Here is a 23,163-nt window from a genome sequence, read left to right on the forward strand (position 1 = left end):
ACTTGGGCGGTTGTCAGACACACCCAGTTGAATGAATTGGGGTGATAGTGCACTCACCCAGAGAACAAAGCTTCCCAACCTAGCTGCTTAGGTAGGTAAGAATAAGGTGGGGTAAGGGACCCACCCAGCCTGACACAGGCGATAGCTAAGTGGAAGGTGTGCACCCAGGCCAGTAGTCCAAGTTTATTTATAGGGGGGGTAGAGGAGGGAAAGGAAACACTGTAAACTAGCTGAGAAAAAATAACTGACATGCCTAGCGTGCTACTGGTACAAAAACTGGTGTAGCATAACATGTTCGTGAGTACTGTTTGTTGACATCAGATATGCAGCAGATAGTAAAAGTGATAACGTAAGATGAGCATACAATAGTAATGGATAGGATTAATACCTTTGACATGAGCCCTAATTGTTGAGAAGGATACCAAGACAACATAGCTAGTAGTGTCCATTGTTTATGGTATCAAGTTCCTTGGCAAGTTTGTAATGCACTTACACAATAACAGAATAGCATCTCTGTGGCTGAGACATATCGATGGACAGTAATAATAAGCTCTTGTGGTTAACTATACTTTACAAGTAAAGTTTACATTAGCAATCTTCAGTTTTATATAGTCTCCTGCTGAAAAGGTTTGCACTATCTCTCAGGTACATGTATGAGCAAAATCAATCTGGCATAAATGGTAAATGATGTTTTGTTGCTGAACATATGATTACTTGCATACGCCTCCAATAATAATGCTATAATTCAATTTCAATTTGTTCTTTGTCTCCACTGAGATTGTGTACTACAGGAACTGTTACTTGGTGCCATAAATTATTCATTTTGCTATTATTAAATTGTACCAAAAATAATATTAATAAGTAAGCTATAAGTAAGTTATATTATGTGCATTTATTTTGCCTGCACTACACAACAAAATTGACTCAAATTTTATTACGCATAAATGCATTTGCCAGCCTGGCCCAAGATATTTTTTAATTGACACAACAATGACTGGAGATAAGTTACAGCAAATTGGATACACAATACATCAATATCCTACATGCACCAAAGCTGGAGATGTAACCCCTCAAAACATCTCATTAGGAAAAACAGGGACCATGCGCCCCTGACCAAATGCAGTGTTACATGCTACCTTTGGGTTCATAAGGTTATCACATAAACAACACACTGAAAAATAAATTAAATAACGCTACATAGTATAAAAGATTTACACAACACTAGGGCACAAATTAACCTTATTGGAGGTTGCAAGTGGTAAGGCTGTCCCTATAATGTCACAAATCTTTCAACCCTCTCTTTTTACAAACATACTAATCTTTCACCCTTGCTTACTACATGTATGCCCGCACCCAGTTCTCCATTTTATATTGGCAAAATATTCATTTATGCCAATACAGATTATCACAAAATAAATTTTAATTAAATACACTAAAAACCAAGTATAATATCTTTCCAAAGGGAAAAAAAAGGGATGATTCAAATAAACCATGGGTAAATTCTCTCTGAGAAAAACTGCTTAATTTAACAGGCACTTAAAATAAATAGTTAATATATGTGTTTGTTATGCAATAGTATACAGCGTAGCTGTGACAATGTAGCAGCTATGATATTAACTACACGCAGGATGGGTTGCAGAACTCAACTTCTAATTAAGTGAGTGTGTTCAATAGACTTAGTGCAGCAATTATAATTGCATCAAGTTGTCTGAAAATACAGAGAAACCAAACAAAGTATAACAATCTTCATAAATTATCAACGTGCAACATCCACCCTCACTAAACTGAACACCTTTATGTACAGTGTATGTTTCCATTAGTATTGGGGATCTCTCAGAAGCTGCATCCATGATTAATCAATTTGTTCCCATGCAATTGTTTATAGAACATTTCACACATTAATATCTCTGTCATGACAATGGTCTCTGTGTTCTATAACAATTTATACACAGTCATGGAATATACACCCAGTGCGATATTTTTTACAATAAAAATCAATGCCTTCAAGGAATCAAAGACCTAAAATTATATTCCTTCAGAAATATCTTACCTGGCCATGGTTACTTTGAAAATGTTTAATTTTTTAAGTCCAGGTTTCTATGTGTACACTGTTCATATAATTTGACTGACGGGAAAAAGGGTGTAATCGTACTGTAGTATCCATACAAAGATATATCAATTATAATTTATCATGATCTTTACACACCAACAGATGACATTCCTTCCATTGATAGACAGTGTACTTCATTGTTAGTTGGTTACTGAGTGTCGGTTGTGAATCCAATGCTGGAGGGGGGAAGGTACCTGCCAAACTTTCAAAATGGCAGGCTCTGCCCTGAGATCATGATGCAAAGTAACTGTTATGAACTTGGCAACTTGCTTAAGCAAATGCAAGTTGCTTTAAACAAGAAACTGGCAAAGGTCCACCCAGTCTGTTTGGATGTACATATAACTGCAAAACTGTATTATTATTAAGCAAGCTTCCGAGACTTTGCCAGGATAAATACTGATGTTCTTGCATAATAAATCTGAATACATGTGTAGTTCCAGAAAATATTGACACCCATTACCCATGGTCAGTCTTTAGTAATTCCAAAGTATCAGGAGGAGGGAGCTCTTAAAGAAAAAAACCTCCTTGTGCGGTATGAATCTTTTCTTGAAGAAAGCAATGTCTGTGAAATCATTAATTACAAAATAATATTTTGTACTTAAGAAATAGCTTACCTGGTAATGTCAACTTTTAGAAAATTCAGTAATTCAGACTGTCCAATTGATGCATTTGACAACTTGACACCAGACATGTTTATAAATAAGTGCTTAAGAGCAATTCTCCAGGAAAGTGAAGCAAAGTTGGAAATGAAAATTTTTAACCCCCCTTCATTTTTTGTGTGGGGGTAGGTTACCTGGGGGGATGAACAAAAACAACCATATTTGGATCGGCAGGTGTGTCGTTGCCATGGTAACTACACTTGATCACGTCGGCCTGAGGTCTCTGTTTTGACCAAAAATTCACTCTCAAGAAGTAAAAATAAACAAGTCTGGTTCTCACGTGCATGGGAACCAATTCAAATGAAATTTATACAGATGGTAGAGCCACTCTCCTAGTTTATAAAATTCACTGTTAAATTATTTTGGGTTTTATAATCAAGATGCCTGCTTGTCAGCCATTTTGACAAGGAGGAAAAACAAGCACAACCATATTCGTAATTTCTCTGACAGTACTCTTTCCCAAAATACCAAATTAGCAGCAGAGCCTACATAGATATTGAAGTTTCTAAATATCATAAAATCTATTTGGGGAAAATTATATTCTGGCCATGGGTGTTGAAGACATCCGAGGCAAGTTGCAAAAAATTGCAGAATTGGAAATTTTGAGGGCTCTAGTATTTGGCTCAAACAGGCTTTAGATAGCGAATATCAGCTTCAGAAGTATTTTCTATCATCTTATCTGTTATCTGCATTTGATTGATTAGGTTTTGTCCCACGAATTTGATAAAATATAAATTGAAACAAAGCCTACCTTGCAACTTTTGGAAATTTCTTCAGGGTGCTTTTGTCGTATAGTATGGGTCTCTCGTCAGTTCGCTCGCTCCATTTTCTTGACCAAATCTTGCATAGACTCTAGCGGAAAGGTCAAATCTAACTGGCTAGCCTCACCGAACATCTACTTTTAGACCACAGGGATGATGCATTAACCTGAATAAAGAACAGCCGAACAGGTCAAACACAGTCGTGTGTCGGGTATCGAAATAATTCATCAATACAATCCATCCGAAATCCATCCAGGAAGTTAAATAGATACATGAAGATCACAGCTAAGCAAATGCATGTCTGCGACGATTTTGAATTAAGTCTTTGGCAAAATCGAGACATACATTCCGTGGTGCATGGCTGAGGAGAGAAGAAATCGTTGTTTACGACCAAACTTATGCAGACCGGAAATGCACGGAGCAAAACTGCTGACCAGATGTACTTTTTTAAAAAATGCGATATACGTGTTTTTTGTTTGTTTGTGTTTGTAGCTTCTCTTGTTTAGATATTTTTGGTTCAATTTATTGATAGAGGGATAAAAGGACGACTTTTGATCCGCTTTTATGACTGTTTTACCGTGGTGAATAACGAGGACAAAAGAAAAGTGCTTCGCAGATCGTTTTACGCAACCTGATTGCCTCCATTGGCTTTACTACACTGGATCAAGTTAACATAAGAAAGGATACCATTTATCATCTCTTGGTTTAGCTACAGTAAATCCAGGAGTACTGACAGGTGTTAAACTATGTTCGGGTTTTCGTTAAGAACAAATGATGTGCAGGCTTGAATGAGAACAAGGAACTTAGTTTTCTAAGAACTCTTGGACGTTCGAACTCTGTCTGTCTATACAGTTATGCAAAAAAAAAAAAAGGAAATTCATTCTGTGAGTGCCAAAAATGCAGATTACACTTGTACCCATTCAACTAAAAATAGAATTCAACGTGGGGCCCTGTGGTAGGTATGAAACCGAGTTAGACTTTGCACCTAAACATTCCAACCTTGTTCCTAGTTTCCCAGGGTATGAGGTTGCTCAACGTTTAATTTTTCTTTGATGCTTTTATTCGATTTTTCGGTTTCGTTGTTTTTGTTTTGGCGTTCTTCACCATTGACATTGTAAAACAACCTCATTACAAGAGGATATCATTACACTTACATCCGGTGTTACATCCCATCACATTGTATTACATCTGGTCAGCAGTCGTGCTTCTCAGACTTCCGGCCTACGCGTTCAGTTTATTCACCATTGTTGACTTATCGACTATCGCAATATCTGACTCGATTTTAGCCAAAGACGTTAAAAGGTATGCATTCAAAGGTATGCATTTTCTTTGGAAATTGATCTCGACACAGTTACATTTCTTCCTGGTTGGATAATATTAATGAATTTAGGTACTCGACGGCAGAAATCGCAAGTATTACGACCATGTTTTGACCTTGTCAACTATTCTTTGTAAAGTGTATGCGCGTTACTTGTATCATCATCTCTGGTCTGAAACACGGCAAACTAGGTATTCGATGGGAGTAATCGTTAGATTAGAGTCTGCGCTAGATTTGGTCAAGAAAATGGAGCAAGCGAAGGAGAGACACTGGAGAGAACCCCGCGACGAAAGCATCCTAAAGAAATTCCCAAAACCTTCAAGGCAGGTTTTGTATCAATTTATATTTCATCAAATTTGTCGGCCGAAACCTTATTGACTAAATTTAGGTTACAGACAAGATGATAAAAGATACTTTTGAAGCTGATTTTCTCTCTCTAAAGCCTAGCGCCCTCAAAATAACCAATTTTGCAATTTTTTGCAATTTGCCCCAGGTGTCTTCAGCACCCATGGCCAGAATATAGTTTTCCCCAAATTGATTTTATGATATTTAGAAACTTCAACATCTGTGTAATCTCTGCTGCTAATTTGGTTTATGTGGAAAGAGTACTTTCAGAGAAATTACGAATATGGTTGTGCTTGTTTTTCCTGCTTGTCTAAATGGCTGACAGGGAACATAGTAAGACGAGAATTTTCTCCTTGTTTATAAAACCCAAAATATTTTAACGGCAAATTTTATAAACTAGGAGAGTGGCTCTACTATCGGTATAAATTTCACTTGAATTGGTTCACATGCACCCGAGAACCAGACTCGTTTACTTTTAGTTTTTGAGAGTGGAACTTTTGCTCGAAACATAGTCCTGAGGCCGACGTCATCTAGTGCGGTTTCCAACTTTGCTTCACTTTCCTGGAGAATTGCTCTTAAACATCACATTAGTACCATTGGTCAACTAAAAACAGCATACCAGTAATTTGGTTAATGTACACTGTTCGTAGGTTATTGCTGTTGATCATTGCGCACCAACAGATGGCTATATTAATGTGTATGAGCCATTTACACGCACCAGCCCTCCACCACAGAACCATCACAGATATGAAAATTCAGACTATTCAAGATTAACAGGCACAATTATTTAACAATGTGTTTGCTTTATATTCACTTTACACATGGCTGGTATTCAGTATAGGCATACTCTTAGGTTTACCTTCAAAAATAAATTGCATCTTTCATTACAGTGAAACCTGTATTAAGCGGACCCCATATTAAGTGGACACCCTCTGTTAAGTGGACACCAGCTTGAGTCCCTAAATTTTCTTCCCACAGTTACTGTAAACCAAACCTGCATTCTTTGGACACCTCTGTTAAGCAGACGCAGACACCAATATTAAGCCATTTTGTTGCACAAAACCTGCAATAAGTGGACAGTTCAAGGGCATTTTACCTCTAAAAGTTCAGCTATATATACCAACACAAACAGAACTTCAAACCACGTCTCGGCACTAAGCTTAACATGAGGTGATCCGTGAAAATTGGCACAAAACTGTTTACAATTGCAATTTATAACATAGTGCACACGTTAGTCCTATCTAATTCCTATTGAGCCATTATAAACAAAATCTTTATGTACACATGGCCATGCATATATAAGATGACGTGAGCAGTTTCAATTTAGCTGCAAAATTTCCGTCAAGCTTGGTGCAAGTTCCTTTTGTTTAAGTTTTGGCAATATGAAGATTATTCTGAACAATCCAAACTCTACTTCGAGCTTTTGACTTTTGCCAAGCTAAGATGTTTACTTAAACATGAGTATTTTGCCTTTGTTTGTCTACATTTTCATTGAGTATATTTGACTTTGTCTGTCTACATTTTCATTATAATTAATTCGCAGAAGCAAATTTTTCATTGACAATTTTGGAAACCAGGTTAAGTGTTTTCGCTCAACCATTGCTGTCAACTGATTGTAGCGTGTTAGGATCCTAATGACCTTTGTTTTTCTTCACCGTGCATTGTGAGAACTTTGTAGCGAATCACAAATAAAACTTGTTGTCGCCTTGTTCAAAAAGAATTGGTTCATGCTTTTAGCTGTGCGTATATCGAGTTATGGATGCACTTGGGAAGTTTGGAGAGCACTCAAGAAGCTAGAGTTGCTCTTGGCTGTCGCCTCAAGCAACTTTTATGCTTCTTTCATGCTCTCCAAACTTCCCAGGTGCATCCATAACTCAATATTTTGATATTTTTGACTCAAGATAGCTTGATAGTTCAGGAAGAGCGATAAACAGAGAATCTTCATCATGCTTTTTATGTTATGCAAATTTAGATCTACATTATTTGGCAATATCTCTCGGAAATTTTCAAACAATGGCAAAGAAAGCATATTTACATGTATGGCAGTGTATAACAATAGCACAAGCCTTGAGCTCAAATAGTTCATATTTGGAGGCAATTGGATGCCACTATTTTGGGCAAAAAAAAAAAGCCTTTTAGAACCGATGTCTTGTTACAAACTAAAAGTTGTTATTTTTTCAAAAAAAAAGTCTCCGTCTGCTTTTATCAAGACCTTTCTATTAGTCTATTTAATTTTGCTCTTATCCCTTACTACTTAGTCCACAATAAAAGGCAAGGATTGCTTTTGCTACCAGGGCCATAGCTAGTAACAGGCAAACCGAGGCACTTGCCTCAGTCATTTTTTTCGTTTTTGTTGTTTATAGTCATCCTAAATGCCCTACATACATGTACTTTGGCAGAGAATTAAATCATGGACATTGCCTCAGTAATAATTTTTTCATGGACATTGCCTCAGTCTGATAATTTTTTTCTGACTAAGGTCCTGGCCACTGCTATTGTCATACCTGCCTATGCTGTAGGTGAGCGCTGAATTGAACATCCCATCCATGTTTTGCATTGTGTATACTCTTGGGTGTGTGCTAAATAAACACGGCTGAAACTGATTTGAGACTGGCATTAACTTGTGTATCTAAGTCTTCCAGAATCCATAAAAATGGTGTTTGAGCTCATCAACATGTTGATTTTCTCAAATTTCTCAGAGGGGAGGGGTGCCTCTGGGACTGTAAAATGCTCCTCTGCATCATGTACAAATAAAAGATAATTCAGTCTGGCAATTGTATCAAGGTTGAATAAATGGAGGACCCGAAGTTAACCTTTTTCCTAGGAGCCTTTTAGCCCTAAATCAAGCCTGCAAATAATTTTTTTGTATAACTGAGCAGTCTAAGGACAACTTTAAACCTGATAAAAAGCCAGTCTGATTGGACGAAACATTTTTCTTTGTCGTAGGTAATCAAAACTAAGGAACATTTGAGACATTTCGGTATTTGTCCCACATAACGTTTGGGTCATCATAACTGTTTACCCTGTCCCAATCTTGTGCTGAAATATCATAGCAAAACCTGGCAGAGTCGCAATTGCTGAATTTCCTGTAAGTTAATGTAGAATGGCCTTTAGGTGAATTGATGGAGATCTTACGGAATGCATAGACGAGACTATGGTCACTTAGCTTACATGGGACACAACAGCGGAAACAATATTATTCTGACAATTTGTAAAAGCAACATCAATCAGAGTAGAAGATGTGTTAGACTACCTATTAGTTGGTGAAGATTATTAATATCAACATTATTGGTTAACAATACTGTGTTGATATCAGCACATTTCCACCTACATTATTGTTAGCCATCAGTCTGTTACTCTAAGAATTGGTTCATCCTTAAGTACACGCGGGAGCCTTTACAACAAACAAAAAGTGTAACAGTTGCTCAAGGCGTAGCATTGAGCAACTCTAGCTCCTCGAGTGCTCTTTAAACTCTCAAAACAAGATGAGTCTGCTCCTTTTGTCAATGCTTTGGGGAGCAAGAAAATCCACACCAATAAAATAATTGGGAAGTCCTCTTCTACCATCCTCTGTTTTGGAATTAAACAGGGACGTTTCCCTCTTCAAGCAAGGAACAGATTTAAAATTCCTTAGAAGGGATACGATTTGCATTGGGTTATTTACAATGTACTGGAGTGGCTCCATTGAGTTGTGAATGTCATTTTCAGCAAAGCAGAAACAAACCATGAACTTGTAAGAAAAAACATAATAGCCATACGATTCAGGTCACCTGGCACTGTAGAGACAGTTAAGATGTTTCAGTCAGTCATCAACGTTTATAATTAAGTGCCAAACCGAGTCATCAGTACAATGGTCAGCACAACCCAAAACAAAACAAAACAAAAAAACCACTTCTCACTAATACATGATCGATCACTTAATTATAGGCATTGCTGGTGCCTTTCAAGTCAACCTGCTTGATGCACACAGGCTTACAAACTACGAAGTGGATGAACACGATGATTCTGGAATCTTTCGCACCAGATACAACGTTGTTTCCATCAATAATACACACAGCCATCTTCATCGAACCTGGACGAACTTTGATTACCAACAATTTGCAGGCGTTACTCCAGCGAAAGGACAGCACAAGCTACAGTCCCAGCACAGTGCCCACATTCACTTGAAATATGGAAAAGTGGAAAAAGTTCATCGAACTACAAGTGTATTCCTTAGGCCTGCCAAAGGACATCCAAGGGCAGAGAATTTTAAAAGCTTTGCAAAGCAGGACATAGAAATGTCAACAAGTGGATACAGTGAGCTGACATTGAGATCTTGTTCTGATCCAGGGCATCAACGTTCGAAGCGCTCAGTCATCAAGACTGATGAGCATCTAAAGACTGTAAAAACCCTTACCAGAGATAGTTTAATGTTTAATTCCGCTGACAAAATAAACTGGTCAGAGCTAGGAGGAGAGAAAAAGAAAACCCGACCTCTCTATGAAGTTCTGGCCTGTTTTCTTGACAAAGGCGCGCAGAAAATTGGTTATTGTACAAGTGAGCTGCACTACATGGTTCGCAACAATAAAAGTGTATTTAGAGTGGTCAAGCAATTGGTGGAATATAGAAAACACCAAAACCTAACCTCTTGGGCCGTTTATGTATCCGCACTAACTGCACATGGCAAATATGAAGCCCAAAATGTTCTAGCCCATGCCATCGAGACAGATAAGCCAAGGCCTCTCACCAGTGAAGAATATGAGACTTTGCTGATTTCAATCTTCTACCTTCCAGATGGACCACTACACTCTAGTCTCTTTAATGCCCTTTTTGATCTGTCGATAGATGATAGGAAAGGAGAAGCTGTTACAGCTAGAGCAATGCTGGTCTTGGCTGGACTTACAGAGAGAGCAAAGAGGACAGGTTACAATGTAACTTTAAGTGACACGGTAGCTGAGATGATTCACAACAGGTATCTAAACAAATCAAGCCTCTATCATCCCGAAAGTATGGAATATGAGTCACACCTGAGAGACCACATCTGGGCACTTGGAAATCTTGGTCATCATTCCGGAATTCCACTCATTCTGCAACATATGGACCACGACAACTCTGATATTCGATCCGCTGTTATTTCAGCTATGCGGAAATTGTCTCCAAAGCACACCAACCAACATCTGATTAAAGCATTGTACCAGGATGAGCACGTTGAAGTGAAGGCGGCAGTTGTTAACGTTTTCATAGATCAACACCAAAATTTGACTGAATCGGTAGTTAGAGGCTTAGAGCAAGCGCTGTGGCACGCCAATAAGGGTGACGTTCTGGACTCATCAATACAAGAGTTTTTAGAAAACCATGGTAACCATACGAAAGCAGTTTATTTACGTCAAAAGCGTAGCATTATCAATCGACGAAAACGTGCCCTGATTCCAGAGCTCCGTCCTCGGGAGTACGAACTTGGCCAATCAAAACGGTGGAATAATATTTTTGGGGGCGAATGGCTGGGAGCCGAAAGTGTCATCCAGTTTATGGCCAAACTAAAGCTACGTGTTGGAATTTTTGGCGGAAAGGCCGAAGTAATTCTTGATAATTTTGCCCAAATACGAGCTCATGTTCTTAAATTCGGTCGTGAAATAGCAAGTGGCAAGGCTTCGTTCAAGGCCTCAGCAAGTTTTAAGAATGATCTTCCAAAAGATCTCATTCATTCTGTTGCAGATGCCGGGGATGAATTTCTCAGAAATTTCGACAGTATTATGAAGGTAATCACTAAGGGAATAGAGAAGTTCAGGATAACACTTGCTGAATATATCCCATTAAACATCGACAAGTTCACTGACTTTGTCAGGAACATTGATTACTTTTCCAAGACCTTAACATTTCCACTGAAAGCCATGAAAGGAACCAGAAAAATTATAACTTTTGCAAAGGATCTTTGTTCTCGTGTCAAAAAATGGACATCAGTGATTCAGAGAATCAATAACATAAAGCAAAATCTTTCAACACTTACTGGCTTCGAAATACCATTTCAGAAAGTTATCAAAAAACTGGACAAACTATTTCAAATCACTGACAGTATAAGTAAGTATCTACCCAGAAATTTGCCTGTTGGCTTCAATATTAACAACCTTCTTCAAACTCTCAGAAAAGTTCCTCCAAGTCAACAGACTGCCAAGATCACGGAATATTTCATGATGTCAGGGACGCCTTTACCAGAGGGATTCAGCTTACAGCTTCCATTCAAGTTTTCTATTCACTTCTCATCCTCACTAGAGATTTTTCAAGAAGTCTTGTTAAGATTGTTGCATTTCAGCAGCAATTTTAGAGAAATGTTCTCCCTGTTAGACTGGCTGGAAGGAATGAAGCTACCAACATTAAGCCTGTCTTTTCTGAAACCACATTCTCCAACTTTTCAAGGAACAAGATTTAATTTTGGCCTTGGTTTTGATTGGATGGGAAGTCTAAAATATGATCTCAAACTAAAATCCCCAGATTTTCAGAACTTGATTGCTCTCCTTAGAAATACCGAAGACTTTTTTAGTCGGTTTACCCATCTCCATTTTGATCTGGAAACCTTCTTCCATGAAGTGTTCCCTGGAGGAAAATATGACTTGCAAACACACTTTCCTGGCTTGCACCGAGTTAACAATGGAACATCTTCTGACCCCTCTTCCTTGCTGCAAGAAGTTCTCTCCACAATAACCAATGTAATTAACCTCCATGTTTCGAATGTATCTGCTATCAGTCACTTGACAGAATTCTTTCAAGAACTAGGACCTGCAGTTGCACCTTTTGCAGAACAGAATGTTGGGAGAATGTGCAGAATTCGTGAAACAGCCTTAAACTTCTTCCATGGTTTTAAAGACTTTGGAGACAACATTGAAAAACAGGGACTCTCCCATCTCAAGTCTATTCAAAATTCAACGCAGATGGTTATCTTGGAATTGCTTAATCTTACAAGTATCTTAGACACTTCGATAGAAACGATCAAGTTGAATTTTACTACTTCTGTGAAAGGGTTCATTTCCGTTTCTTTGCAGGAACTTGCGAGCAAGCTAAATAATATTCAGAATCTAACAACTGGGATCATGGACTTTACAAATGGAACAACATCCAAAATAAATGGAGTGTGCACCAATATGGAAACTTTTTCTGCTGATGAAATTGACCAAGTGCAAAATTACGCACATCAGGTCCTTAGTGACCTAACGTCCATTATGGGACCTGTGACAGCAGCCATAAAAACTGTTGGGACGACCTTAAAGTCCGCAGTCACTGAGGTCGAAACATGGTACCGTGAAAATTTAGCAGCCGGTGTAGGAAAGATTTCTCGTGTTTTTCAGATGATAACAGATTTTCTATCAGCTTTAAAGAAGAAAAATGACTTTCTTAACACTGTTCAAGATATAGCTTCTCGCCTATATGAAGTGCTTAAGCACCTCAAAAATTTACCAGAATATGCTATCAAAGTGAGAAAAACGGTAGACGAAGTCGTTGATTACGCCAGCAAGGCTCAGAATTATAAAGATGAAATTCAGAAGCTTGAGATTCAAAAACAGTTTGGAACTGACTTTCACCAACAGATCAGGAATACTTGCAACAAGTTTAAAGTCGTCACTGCTGAAATGCTTCGCAAAGTCAGAAGCATCAATGCTGTCCACGAATTTAACACTTTCAAAGAGGAAGCCAACTCGTTTGTTGATGGAGCGTTGCAGAAATTCACGATGGTAAAATACCCTTTAGACAAAATAAGGAGAGAGCTACAAGAAATTAGTTCCATGGTTGGTGAAGTGACAAAAGTGTTGCAAGATCTCAAGCCTTTTACCAACTCTTTTTTACCTATCTTGGAAACCGCTAGAAATCTTCCTGATTGTCAGCATATGATGCAAATATTTCATCACAGTATTAAGGCATGCGTCATGAAAGCATTCTCTGTCGGAAGATTTGTTTTCGATCAGTTAATAGATTTTAAGAACGAAATAGTTGTCCTTAATGGCTTGGTGCCGGATGCGTGGAAGAATGTAAGGATACAGAAATGTGTCAAGGGTAGCAGTTGCATTTCCAAAGTGTTTATTAAACAAGGAAAGGTCATTAAGAACAAAGTAAGTGTAATTAAGCACAAACTCGAAAAAGCCATTGATTACACCAACTTGCTTAGCAAGTGCAAAGAAGGTGTCAACAACATAACAGAAGTGGTAGACAATGTAAAGCTGCTTATGGAGCAAGTACAGAACTTCTCTCTCCAAGACGATACTCAAAGATTGAACATCGTTTTGCAAAAGATGACAGGACAAGCGCCTGCTGGAGAAGACCAACACAAAGTAAGTGGAGGTCAAAAGAGATCCATACAAGACGCACAAGGTGGCCTCGAAAGAATTGCTGATTACATACAGAAAGTTGAGGAAATGAAAAGCCAAATTCAGAATTTTCAAGTGAGAACCTTTCAGGCATTGCGCAGTGTTTATGATGATTCTATACTTAAACACGTTCATTCATTGAGCAGCATACAGTCAAAGCTTGAATTATTTGATCATGTGTGGCAGAAGACGAAAGATGTCAGTGGTGTTATGAGGGCTTTGCATAACAGAACTAAAAATGTATTGGCATTTGTTGATAAGTTAAAAGATGTGACGGATCTGCTTTCAAACCCAACCATCATCCATCGTGCTGGTGCTGAAGAACTGATTGGCGTGGTGAAACCTCATCTTGACAAGTATACTGCAGACGTGACCGAGGCGGTTAGCAAAGTCAATGGTTTTTTAGATGAGGTCACCAATTTCTTGAACAAGATTCAGACGAGACAGAGAGGCTTGGACCCCAGAGCTTATAAACGTTGGCAAGACATAGCCTACTGCTCCGAAGAAGTCTGCTTGCGATCTATAAGAAGATCCTCAACGCTATATTTGTCCACCATTTTCACTTGGAAATTTGCTCATCTTGATGATCTCTCTTCAATGCAAAAGAGTGGACGCTGGCTGACACCAGGCCTGTTTGACGATTATAAAGTGGAAGGAATTGCTCAACTCTCTGAAAACGAAATGATTCTTGGAATGTATGGTGTGGCAAGTAATGAAGGCAAAGCATCTCTACTTGTTGTTACAAGGCTAGACAAGGGCGTCAAAAAAATCATTCAACTAATAGAGAGAAAAGGCAGTCCTTCATCTTTGAGAATAGGTGGTGTTGCCATTGCCAAAGATTATATCTGGATCTGTGATAGCAGAAAAGCTGAAATATTTTCAGTTAAAACATCCCACATTACATCAACATTTTCTTCACCTGAACCATCACAGATTGAACTCTCCCAACCTGTACCTGTTGAGGGAACAGCCGAGTCTGTTTCTTATGATGAGCAAAGCAATGACCTTTGGATAACAGATGGTGTCAGGGGAAAGGCTTATAGTTATAGGCTGTCATATGACGGGGATTTGCATGGATCCCCGAACAGAGTTATTGACATTGGAAATAATGCTCAAAGTATGACTACTGTACGACAATTCGGTAACGAGTATGCATGCATCTCCAGATGTGCAATGATTCCTGGGTTTCAATGCAAGCTTGAGTTTCATCACTTAAGTAGCAGTGGAAAAATAGGAGAACAGACTCTAGTAAGAGTGGTTCGAACTCCCTCTGGCTTAGAATCTGTAACCCGAGTTGACAATGAAGTTATTGCAGTGGCATTCTCAAGTGCTACTTTAGCTGAAAGAGAAAACGTAGAACATGTTGGTGGTGACTTTGAAGACAGATACTTCAAAATAAGGCTACCAATCCTAAATACTTCCTTTGGAATATACGAAAACTGTCTGTATTTTAAAATAATGGGAGACTTTGTTTTACCACAAACGAATCTCTTTCCCATTGGAAAAATGATATGTGGAACAAAACGCAAGCGAAGTATCTCTCGGGAGCTCCTGGAAACAGATGTCTACCATGAAAAACTTGAAGTGATTCACGAAAACAGTAAAAGAGTGCGGAGAAATGCTGCAAATGTAGGCTCCTGTATGGGTTTATCAAAACGAACATTGTTAAAGGGATCTCATGATTTCTTTAAATATTCAGATGTCATTCCAGTCTTTGGAATACCGGTTACCTTTTCTGTAGGAGCTACTGGTCATTATCGAGTAGATTTTCAGGGAGAGCTTTGTTTGAAAAATAAGATGTTTAGACTGGGCCTTATACCTGGGGCGTGGATATCTGCATATGCTGATGCAAGTGTATCTATTTGGTTGGTTAAAGCTGGGATTACCATTGAAGCAACGCTACTTGAGACCTACCTAGTTCCAGAGTTAAGTTTGAAATTTGACAGATGGCCATTAAAAGTATGTATTCAACTGAAGCTTCAAATGACCCCGCTGAGAATCAGAGTTTACCTCTGGTATAGTCTTCGGTTTTTTAGATTGAAAGTTTGGGTATTTGGATGTAAGACAGAGACTGGTTGGGGCTCAAAGAGAGTTTTCCATGAAATTCAGTGGCCTGCAAAGGCGATCAATAGAGTCCTTTTCACCAGTTGTCACGAAAATAAAGACACCACGCCTCCGGTAGCAGGAACATGCACAGCACAGCAAGTAGGGGACACCAAATACTTTGTGCAGTGGAATGGATTTAAGGAAGATACAAGAGTTAGTGCTTACCATGTCAGGATAGGATCTATAGAAGGCTCAGGTGATGACTACTCTTCTTGGACGGATACATCATTAAGTCAGGTTGTCACAGACCTACCAATCATGCATGGTAGAGGTGTATTTGTTAGCGTCCTCGCAAGAAATGATGAAAGAATGGATAGTCCCTTGGTTCATTGCCCTATGTTCCATGCAAGACGAAAAGGACCTCAGATTCTTTATGTTTATGATGGTGTAGTGAAAGAAAAAGATGCTGACTATCAATCTAGTACTTATTCTCTGGGAATGAACTTTGCATTAAGTAGCAATTTTGATGACATTGCCACAATAAAATGGGGAGTTTCTTCCAACCCGGCTTGCACATTTGATGAATCAGAAGCAAACGTGGTTTCTTTAACATCTCTTGGAGATTCTGACTCCATTCAAGTATCTGGTCTTAAACTTGAACATGGAACAAAGTACTTCACCCGGTTGTATGCCATTGATACAGTTGGTTTAAAGGAGATTATGTGCAGTGACGGTATCATGATTGACACAACTCGACCCATACCAACACATTTTCAAGATGGAACTGATGAAGATGACTCCAAGTTTCTTCCTTCACTAAGACGAGTTAGCGGCAAGTTTGATCCTTTTATTGATCAGGAGAGTCCTATGGTCAAGTATGAATGGAAAATTGTGACAAATGTATCAGGTGAGGATGTCACAACCTTTATCAATATACCACTCACCCAGCGAACACCTCTTATGGATGGCCTTTCTCTTCAAGCAGGCTTTCCTTACAGGCTTGTACTTCGTGGAACTAACGCAGCTGGGCTTCAGGCAGTCATTGAGACAAATGGATTTGTACCTGACAGTACACCACCCTTTTGCGAAGGACAGGTAATTGACGTAACTGATGAGGAGGACTTATCAGATGTAGATTTTGTGAGAGGGTTAAACAGTATTCAAGCAAAGTGGAAATGCTTCGATCATGAAAGTGACATTCGCTCACAGCTTCTGGGTATAGGAACGTACCCTGGTGGTGATGACATACGAGAACTTGAAGAGCTCAGCTTTCTATCTCAAACCACAAAAGAAAATGTCATGTCTTATGTAGAATTTTCTAACGTAACATTTCTCGCAAACGTCCGATACCATGTTACCATAAGGGTCATCAATGGAGTTGGTATGCAGAAAACTATCTTTTCAGATGGAATTTTGATGGACATGACACCACCCACAGTTGCTACAATGTACATTAAAGACGGAGAAGAAGGAAAGGACAAGAACTTTAGCAGTAACATGTTTGCTTTTAGTGCAAATTGGAAACAGGCATTTGCAGATGCAGAAAGTGGACTATCAGAATATCTTGTTGCACTTGGCACTAAACCTGGACAAGGTGACATCAAAGCATTTCATTCGGTGGGCTCACAAACTAATTTGACCATAACAGGATTGCTCCTAGAAAGTGGCCTTCGTTACTTTGTGACTGTGGTTGGTTGTAACGGAGTTGGCATGTGTGTCAACGCGAGTAGCAATGGTGCTATTGTAGACATTGTCCCACCACATTCTGGAAAAGTTCTCACTGGATTATCAGGGCCTCCGTTATTATACCAGTGGTTAACTAAGTCAGTATGGGCCAGATGGAATTGGTGTCTGGCAGATGAGCAGAGGATTTCTGCAACTCTGAATTACAGTCAGTGTAGCAATGACAGCTTCTATGATGTACACAGTGGAATTAGTTTGTTTAGTATTTCTGTTATGTCCCAAAGTACTGATAAGCTCCTTGCACCGTTTAAATTAGCTGGACGCCAAAACTACACTGGCCGCAACATTGAACTTGAAGATGGAGTCTACTCAGTAGCTATTGAAGCCACCGACAAAGCAGGTGTTGCTACCCGTGGTCTATCGAACACGTTTATTGTTGACAGTAGTCCCCCAGTGGTAATCGTCGTACAGCATGGCCATTTTGGCGAGACAATGACATTTATTAATTCTACTGTTGCAACCTTTCGGTCTTACTTCGTGGTCGAGGACAATCTTTCTAAGGTTAAAGCTTACAAAGTCGGTATTGGAAGTTATTCTGGTGCTGATGATGTCATCAAATTTCAGTCCTTCTATTTACGTTTCTCAATGTCATATTTGCAAGTTAACTGGACATCATTTAAACCAACATCTCTAAAAAGTAACCAGCGTTATTTTATCACCGTATTAGCAATAAACAGTGCAGGTCTCTTCACCATTAAATCGTCTCCTCCTCTGCTCTCCGATTTTGAAGTACCTAAAAATGGAATGCTAATAGATGGATGGGGCTTACATGATGCTAGGTATCAGAGCTTTACCTCCCTCTACCGTGCACAGTGGTATGGTTTTACAGATTTCTCAGGAATCGGAAAGGTTTATCTCGGTTTGTCTAGCAAATCGAATTCAACTGTCTGCAATGTCAGAAAGGAAGAAATTGTCCCAAATAACAAAAACTTTCATGTATTGTCTGGACTAACATTAATCTCAGGACAGAAATATTTCGCATGTCTCAAGTTGGTGGACAAAGCTGGTAATTCGGCATTCTTTCAGTCCAATGGTTTGGTAGTAGATTCAAGTGCTCCTCAACCAGGCTATGTTACTGACGGAACACCAGGCGAAGAGATAGAGGCACAAGTTGAGAACTCAGTTCTGAGGGCCTCATGGGGAAACTTTACAGAGAATGAAACAATGATCGTGTCATACCAACTGGCATTTGGATCGTTCCCCGGTGGCGATGACATCCAAGGATTTACAAATGTGGGGATTGTAAGCACGGCTACAAGCTCTAGACTTAAAGTGTCAGAGCTATCGAATGGTATTCGCTATTATGCAACAGTCATTGCCTACAATGTGCTCGGAATACCTAGCTCCACAGTCTCATCTGATGGCGTGATAGTAGATTTCACTCCCCCGTTTTTCTCACAACCAGCTCGAGATGGTGATCATGCCAGTATCGAAGTCCGCTACTCGTCTGAAAGGTCATTAAAAGCAGCATGGAAATGTGAGGATCTTGAGTCAGGTCTTTCCACAATTGAAATCGCCTTTGGTCTACAGCCAGGGGACATAGACGTTGTGAATTTTACGAGCTTACCCATGTCCCAAACGTCTTTTGTGACCAATCTTGAGCTTCAGACGGGTTATCGATACTTTGCCAGTATCCGATGCACAAACAAGGTTAGCCTCACTGCTATTTCTTCGTCAGGTGGTATTGTGTATGACAATACGCCACCCAGTCCTGTTTATATACAAGATGGTGACTATCAAGAAACAAATAGGACTGTTTCTGTTAATTTTAAGTTTGTTGACCCAGAAAGTGACATTCAGGCGTATAGACTCCAAGTTTGGGGCGGAGGGTCATACAATAGGTCAATTGTTATTTATGGCTCCTTCCTTTTCAGTGGAAATTTTACTGCTAGGGCAACTTTACAGCTTTCCAAAGAACTTGAAAGCGCAAAAACATACTATGTTAACGTGACAGCAGTGAACGGCGCCGGGTTGGAAGCTACAGGGCAGTCGGATGGATTTGTTGTTGATACTACTCCACCATTATGCTCCAAGGTTTGGAATGGCAAAGGTGACAATGGAGACGACATTGAGTATGCTCCAAGCTCAAACAGATTTTCTATTTCCTGGATATGCTATGATAATGAGGCCCCAATAGTTCTTTATCAACTTTCTGTCAAAGATGTGGAAACAAATAAGTATATTATTCCATTTCACACTTCGAAAGTGAGTTTTAACTCACCAGGGTCAGCGCTCATTACAGGTGGGGGTAGAATGACAGCAAAGTTTGAAGAAGGTCAGAAGTATGCAAGCGGTATTGAGATTGTGAACGCTGTTGGCTTAAAGACTGTTAAATGGACAAATGGCATTGTCATTGACAGCACACCCCCAGAGGTGTCTAAACTAAAGCTTGCATTCTATCCGGAGGGTGATTTGTTAAAAGCTGAGTGGTTAGCAAGTGACAGAGAAAGTGGCCTGAAATCTGTTTCCTGGGGACTTGGAACAACTCCAGAAATAAATGACATCAAGAACTTTACTGCTGTTTCACCATCTGTAGTGAATATTTCAATATCGAGTGTTTCGTTTCAACAGGGGAGTACTTGCTTTCTAAATATATTTGCTATAAATAACGGTGGCTTATTTAGCAGATCTTCTTCAAGGGCAATCATCATTGATCGCACAGCACCAAAACCCGGAACTGTTGATGCCTATCATGCTTTCCCGCTTAATTATGACCAAAGTAAAAACGAGGTGCCAAATTCATCTGTTGCTGTCACTTGGACAGGCTTTACAGATACGGAAAGTGGTATCAAAACCACAAGCTGGGCCATTGGGAAAGACTGCGCTAAAATTAAACAAGGTGATGCTGTTTTCTACACTGAGGTAGTTGCTGGTGATTCTGTTGGCGGAGTCATCATAGAAAATCAAACCCTTGTGGAAAATGAAACGTACTGCGTTTGCATTCGAGTTACAAATGGTGCTGGACTTTCCAAAACCAATTGCTCGTCAAAAATGCTTGTTGTATTGGGAGACCTGTCTTCTGGTGTTGTAAGCGACGGACCGGTGATGTCAGCAAGTGACATTGATTTCCAAATCGACGACAGAGCTATTTGGGCATACTGGCGTGGTTTCAAGGATCCTGTCTTTGGTATTTCAAAGTATCATTGGTGCATCAGAGACCTGCCACCCAGTCCATCTGAGTTAGAATTGTGCACATGGCCATTCATGGAAGTACACCATTTAAAAACCAAAGCTAGTCGCTTTCATAACCTGACACTTTTGCATGGAAAGAAGTATTACGTTACAGTAAAGGCTGAAAACACAAGGGGTGCTACTGTAATGTCATCCTCAGATGGTGTTATTATCGATCGAACCCCTCCAATTGCAAAATCAATCCAGATCTCCCCATCATTGGGTAAAGAGACTATGTTTTTAACATCACCTTCAGCTCCAGTGGTTACCTGGTCAATTGATGATCCCGAAAGTGGAATAAGCCACTTTCTCATTAGCGTTGGCAGCTTTCCATTTCAGAGTGACCTCTTGGCTACTAAGTACTTCAACAGTCTTAGCCGTTCCCTTGATTTAGACCAAGAAAACTTCACGCTTTATGAAGGCTTAACGTTCTATGTAACCATTACTGGCGTCAACATGCTCGGTCTGGAGACCGTTTTAACATCACAGCAAGTAGTAGTGGACTGGACGCCTCCAGAAGCTGCTAACATTGTGGATGGCATTCACACCACACCCATGGCCGAGGTATTTATCCACAGCCATTACCAAAGTGATAAAGGAATTTTGCTTGCCAACTGGAGCGAATTTCATGATTCTGAAAGCGATGTTGTTGAATACCACTGGTGTATTGGAACAGCTCCAGGTAATGAATTAGTTGTCTCGATTTTTAAAATTTTTTTGAAATGCTTATTTCATTATTTAAAAAACAGTCTTCTTAAACTGTGAATTATGTAGAACGGTTTGGCTGGGATAATCTGTGAGTGTCTCAAGTTTAAAGAATTGAATGCTCTTAATCTTTGTACTCTACACTTACAGCTCCTTATCAGTAAATTTCAAAATGTTACGGGTTTTTTTTTTCAATTTTGCAGGATCATGTGATGTAAAAAGCATGACATCTGCTGGACCTAACACCACTGTTCACCATTCAATTACTCCTCAAGAAGGCCTGCAGTATTTTTTTACGGTTGAGGCAACCAATGGTGCAGGTCTTAAACAAGCAGTTTACTCAAATGGTATCACTATCGATACCTCTCCACCTGTAATAGAAAATGTTCGTGATGACCCTGAATGGAAAACAAATGATGTGCATCAGCTGATGACACAGAAAGATAGTATCCAGTTAGCATTCCATTGGGACAAGCCTTACGATCCAGAAACTGGAATTTCATCTGTTGAATGGTGTGCAGGCACTAGCAACGACTCGTGTAATATCGTGTCCTTAACTTCAATAGATCCAGAAGATACTTCTGTAAAGCACTTCATACCTGAATTGCTGGTCTCTGGTACTGATGTGGTGTTTGTAATGCTAATTGTAGCAAATGGTGCTGGAATGAATTCAACAGTCATCGCCCCAGTACTCTTAGTTGATGCAACCCTGCCATCAGTTGGCAATGTGACCGTAGGAAAAACCCCAGGAACCTCCTATTTTAAAAAGGGAGATTCAGTTATAGCTACCTGGAATGGATTTGGAAATGACCAGAGAAGTTTTAGCCACTTTGAATGGACCATATGTCAAGTGAGTGCAAAAGAAAAATGTGTTATTCCATATAAAAATGTTGGTGCCAAGACAACAGTGAACTTTGACATTACTGGTTTCGAGTATGGTGTCTCCTACATAGTAGTTGTGCGAGCATTTAACAAGGTTGGCTTATTCGGGGAGGCTAATTCAAAAGAATTTATACTGGATGGTTCAAAACCATCTGCAGGGACTGTGTATGATGGATTGGAACGACAGAAAGATATAGAATTTCAAAGCTCTACAACTCATCTGTCAGCCAACTGGTCACCATTTACTGATGCTAATGGACGAATCACTGGTTATGAGATGTGTGCAGGAACAGAACCAGGAAGATGTGATGTGAGTGGTCAGTTTCTTAGTCTCGGCATTAAGCTCACAGGAACAATAGAAGGATTAAGCTTGACTCACAACGGAAGATACTTTGTCAATGTACGTGCAACAAGTGAGTCTGGTTACAGCATAAACGCAACTTCTAATGGTGTCAGAGTTGACATTACCCCAGCTGTAGGAGGACAGGTAAGAGATGGTCAGACACTCGTGGACATTGATTACCAAGCAGCTGACACATTCATTTCTGCCAACTGGGATGCTTTCGAGGATAAAGAATCAGATGTTACTGGGTACACCTGGTGTGCTGGCACAAGAAAGGGAGTCTGTGATGTCATTTCCGAAACCAGTGTTGGTGATCACATCAGTGCTAGTCAACAGATACTGATACCACTTCCAAGAGAAATATCAATATTTGTTACTGTCAGCACCTTCAACAACGCAGGTGTATCCACTAGAGTATCATCTGACGGGTTTATATATGACGACACTTCGCCAATTCTTTCCGAGGTAGGTAGAATTTGGAAGTTAGTTTTTAATGTTCAACCTCTAAATTATCTGTTATAATCCATCTTAAAAGGAATAATGCGCAAAACTTTGCAAATTGTTATAGTGGTATCTTGTAAGGTAAAGTCTTCGCTCAAGCCTAGTGACCCACCCAACCAAAGCTCATCTTTTGTTCTGCTTACTAGGAGTATTTCTACTCCTCCCTGGATATGCAGCTAGCCATCGCAGGGTTACCCCCGGCATTAGATTTGTTTTTACCCACATACACCCAGGTGAACAGAGACA

At 39.6% G+C, this 23,163-nt stretch overlaps 1 protein-coding gene across 2 annotated transcripts in view; it reads left to right on the plus strand.

Annotated features, from left to right (window-relative positions):
- The window catches only part of LOC145478275 (uncharacterized), a 51,117-nt gene that overhangs the window by 10,178 nt on the left and 17,776 nt on the right, over nt 1-23,163 (plus strand). For both annotated transcript variants that reach the window (XM_081456242.1, XM_081456247.1), the window contains exons 3-4: nt 9,121-21,168; nt 21,395-22,881. In XM_081456242.1, the coding sequence (XP_081312368.1) occupies nt 9,121-21,168; nt 21,395-22,881 (13,535 nt within the window). The remainder of the gene's footprint in view (nt 1-9,120; nt 21,169-21,394; nt 22,882-23,163) is intronic.

Source organism: Orbicella franksi, chromosome 1, assembly GCF_964199315.1.
Source record: "Orbicella franksi chromosome 1, jaOrbFran1.1, whole genome shotgun sequence".
Lineage (NCBI taxonomy): Eukaryota > Metazoa > Cnidaria > Anthozoa > Scleractinia > Merulinidae > Orbicella > Orbicella franksi.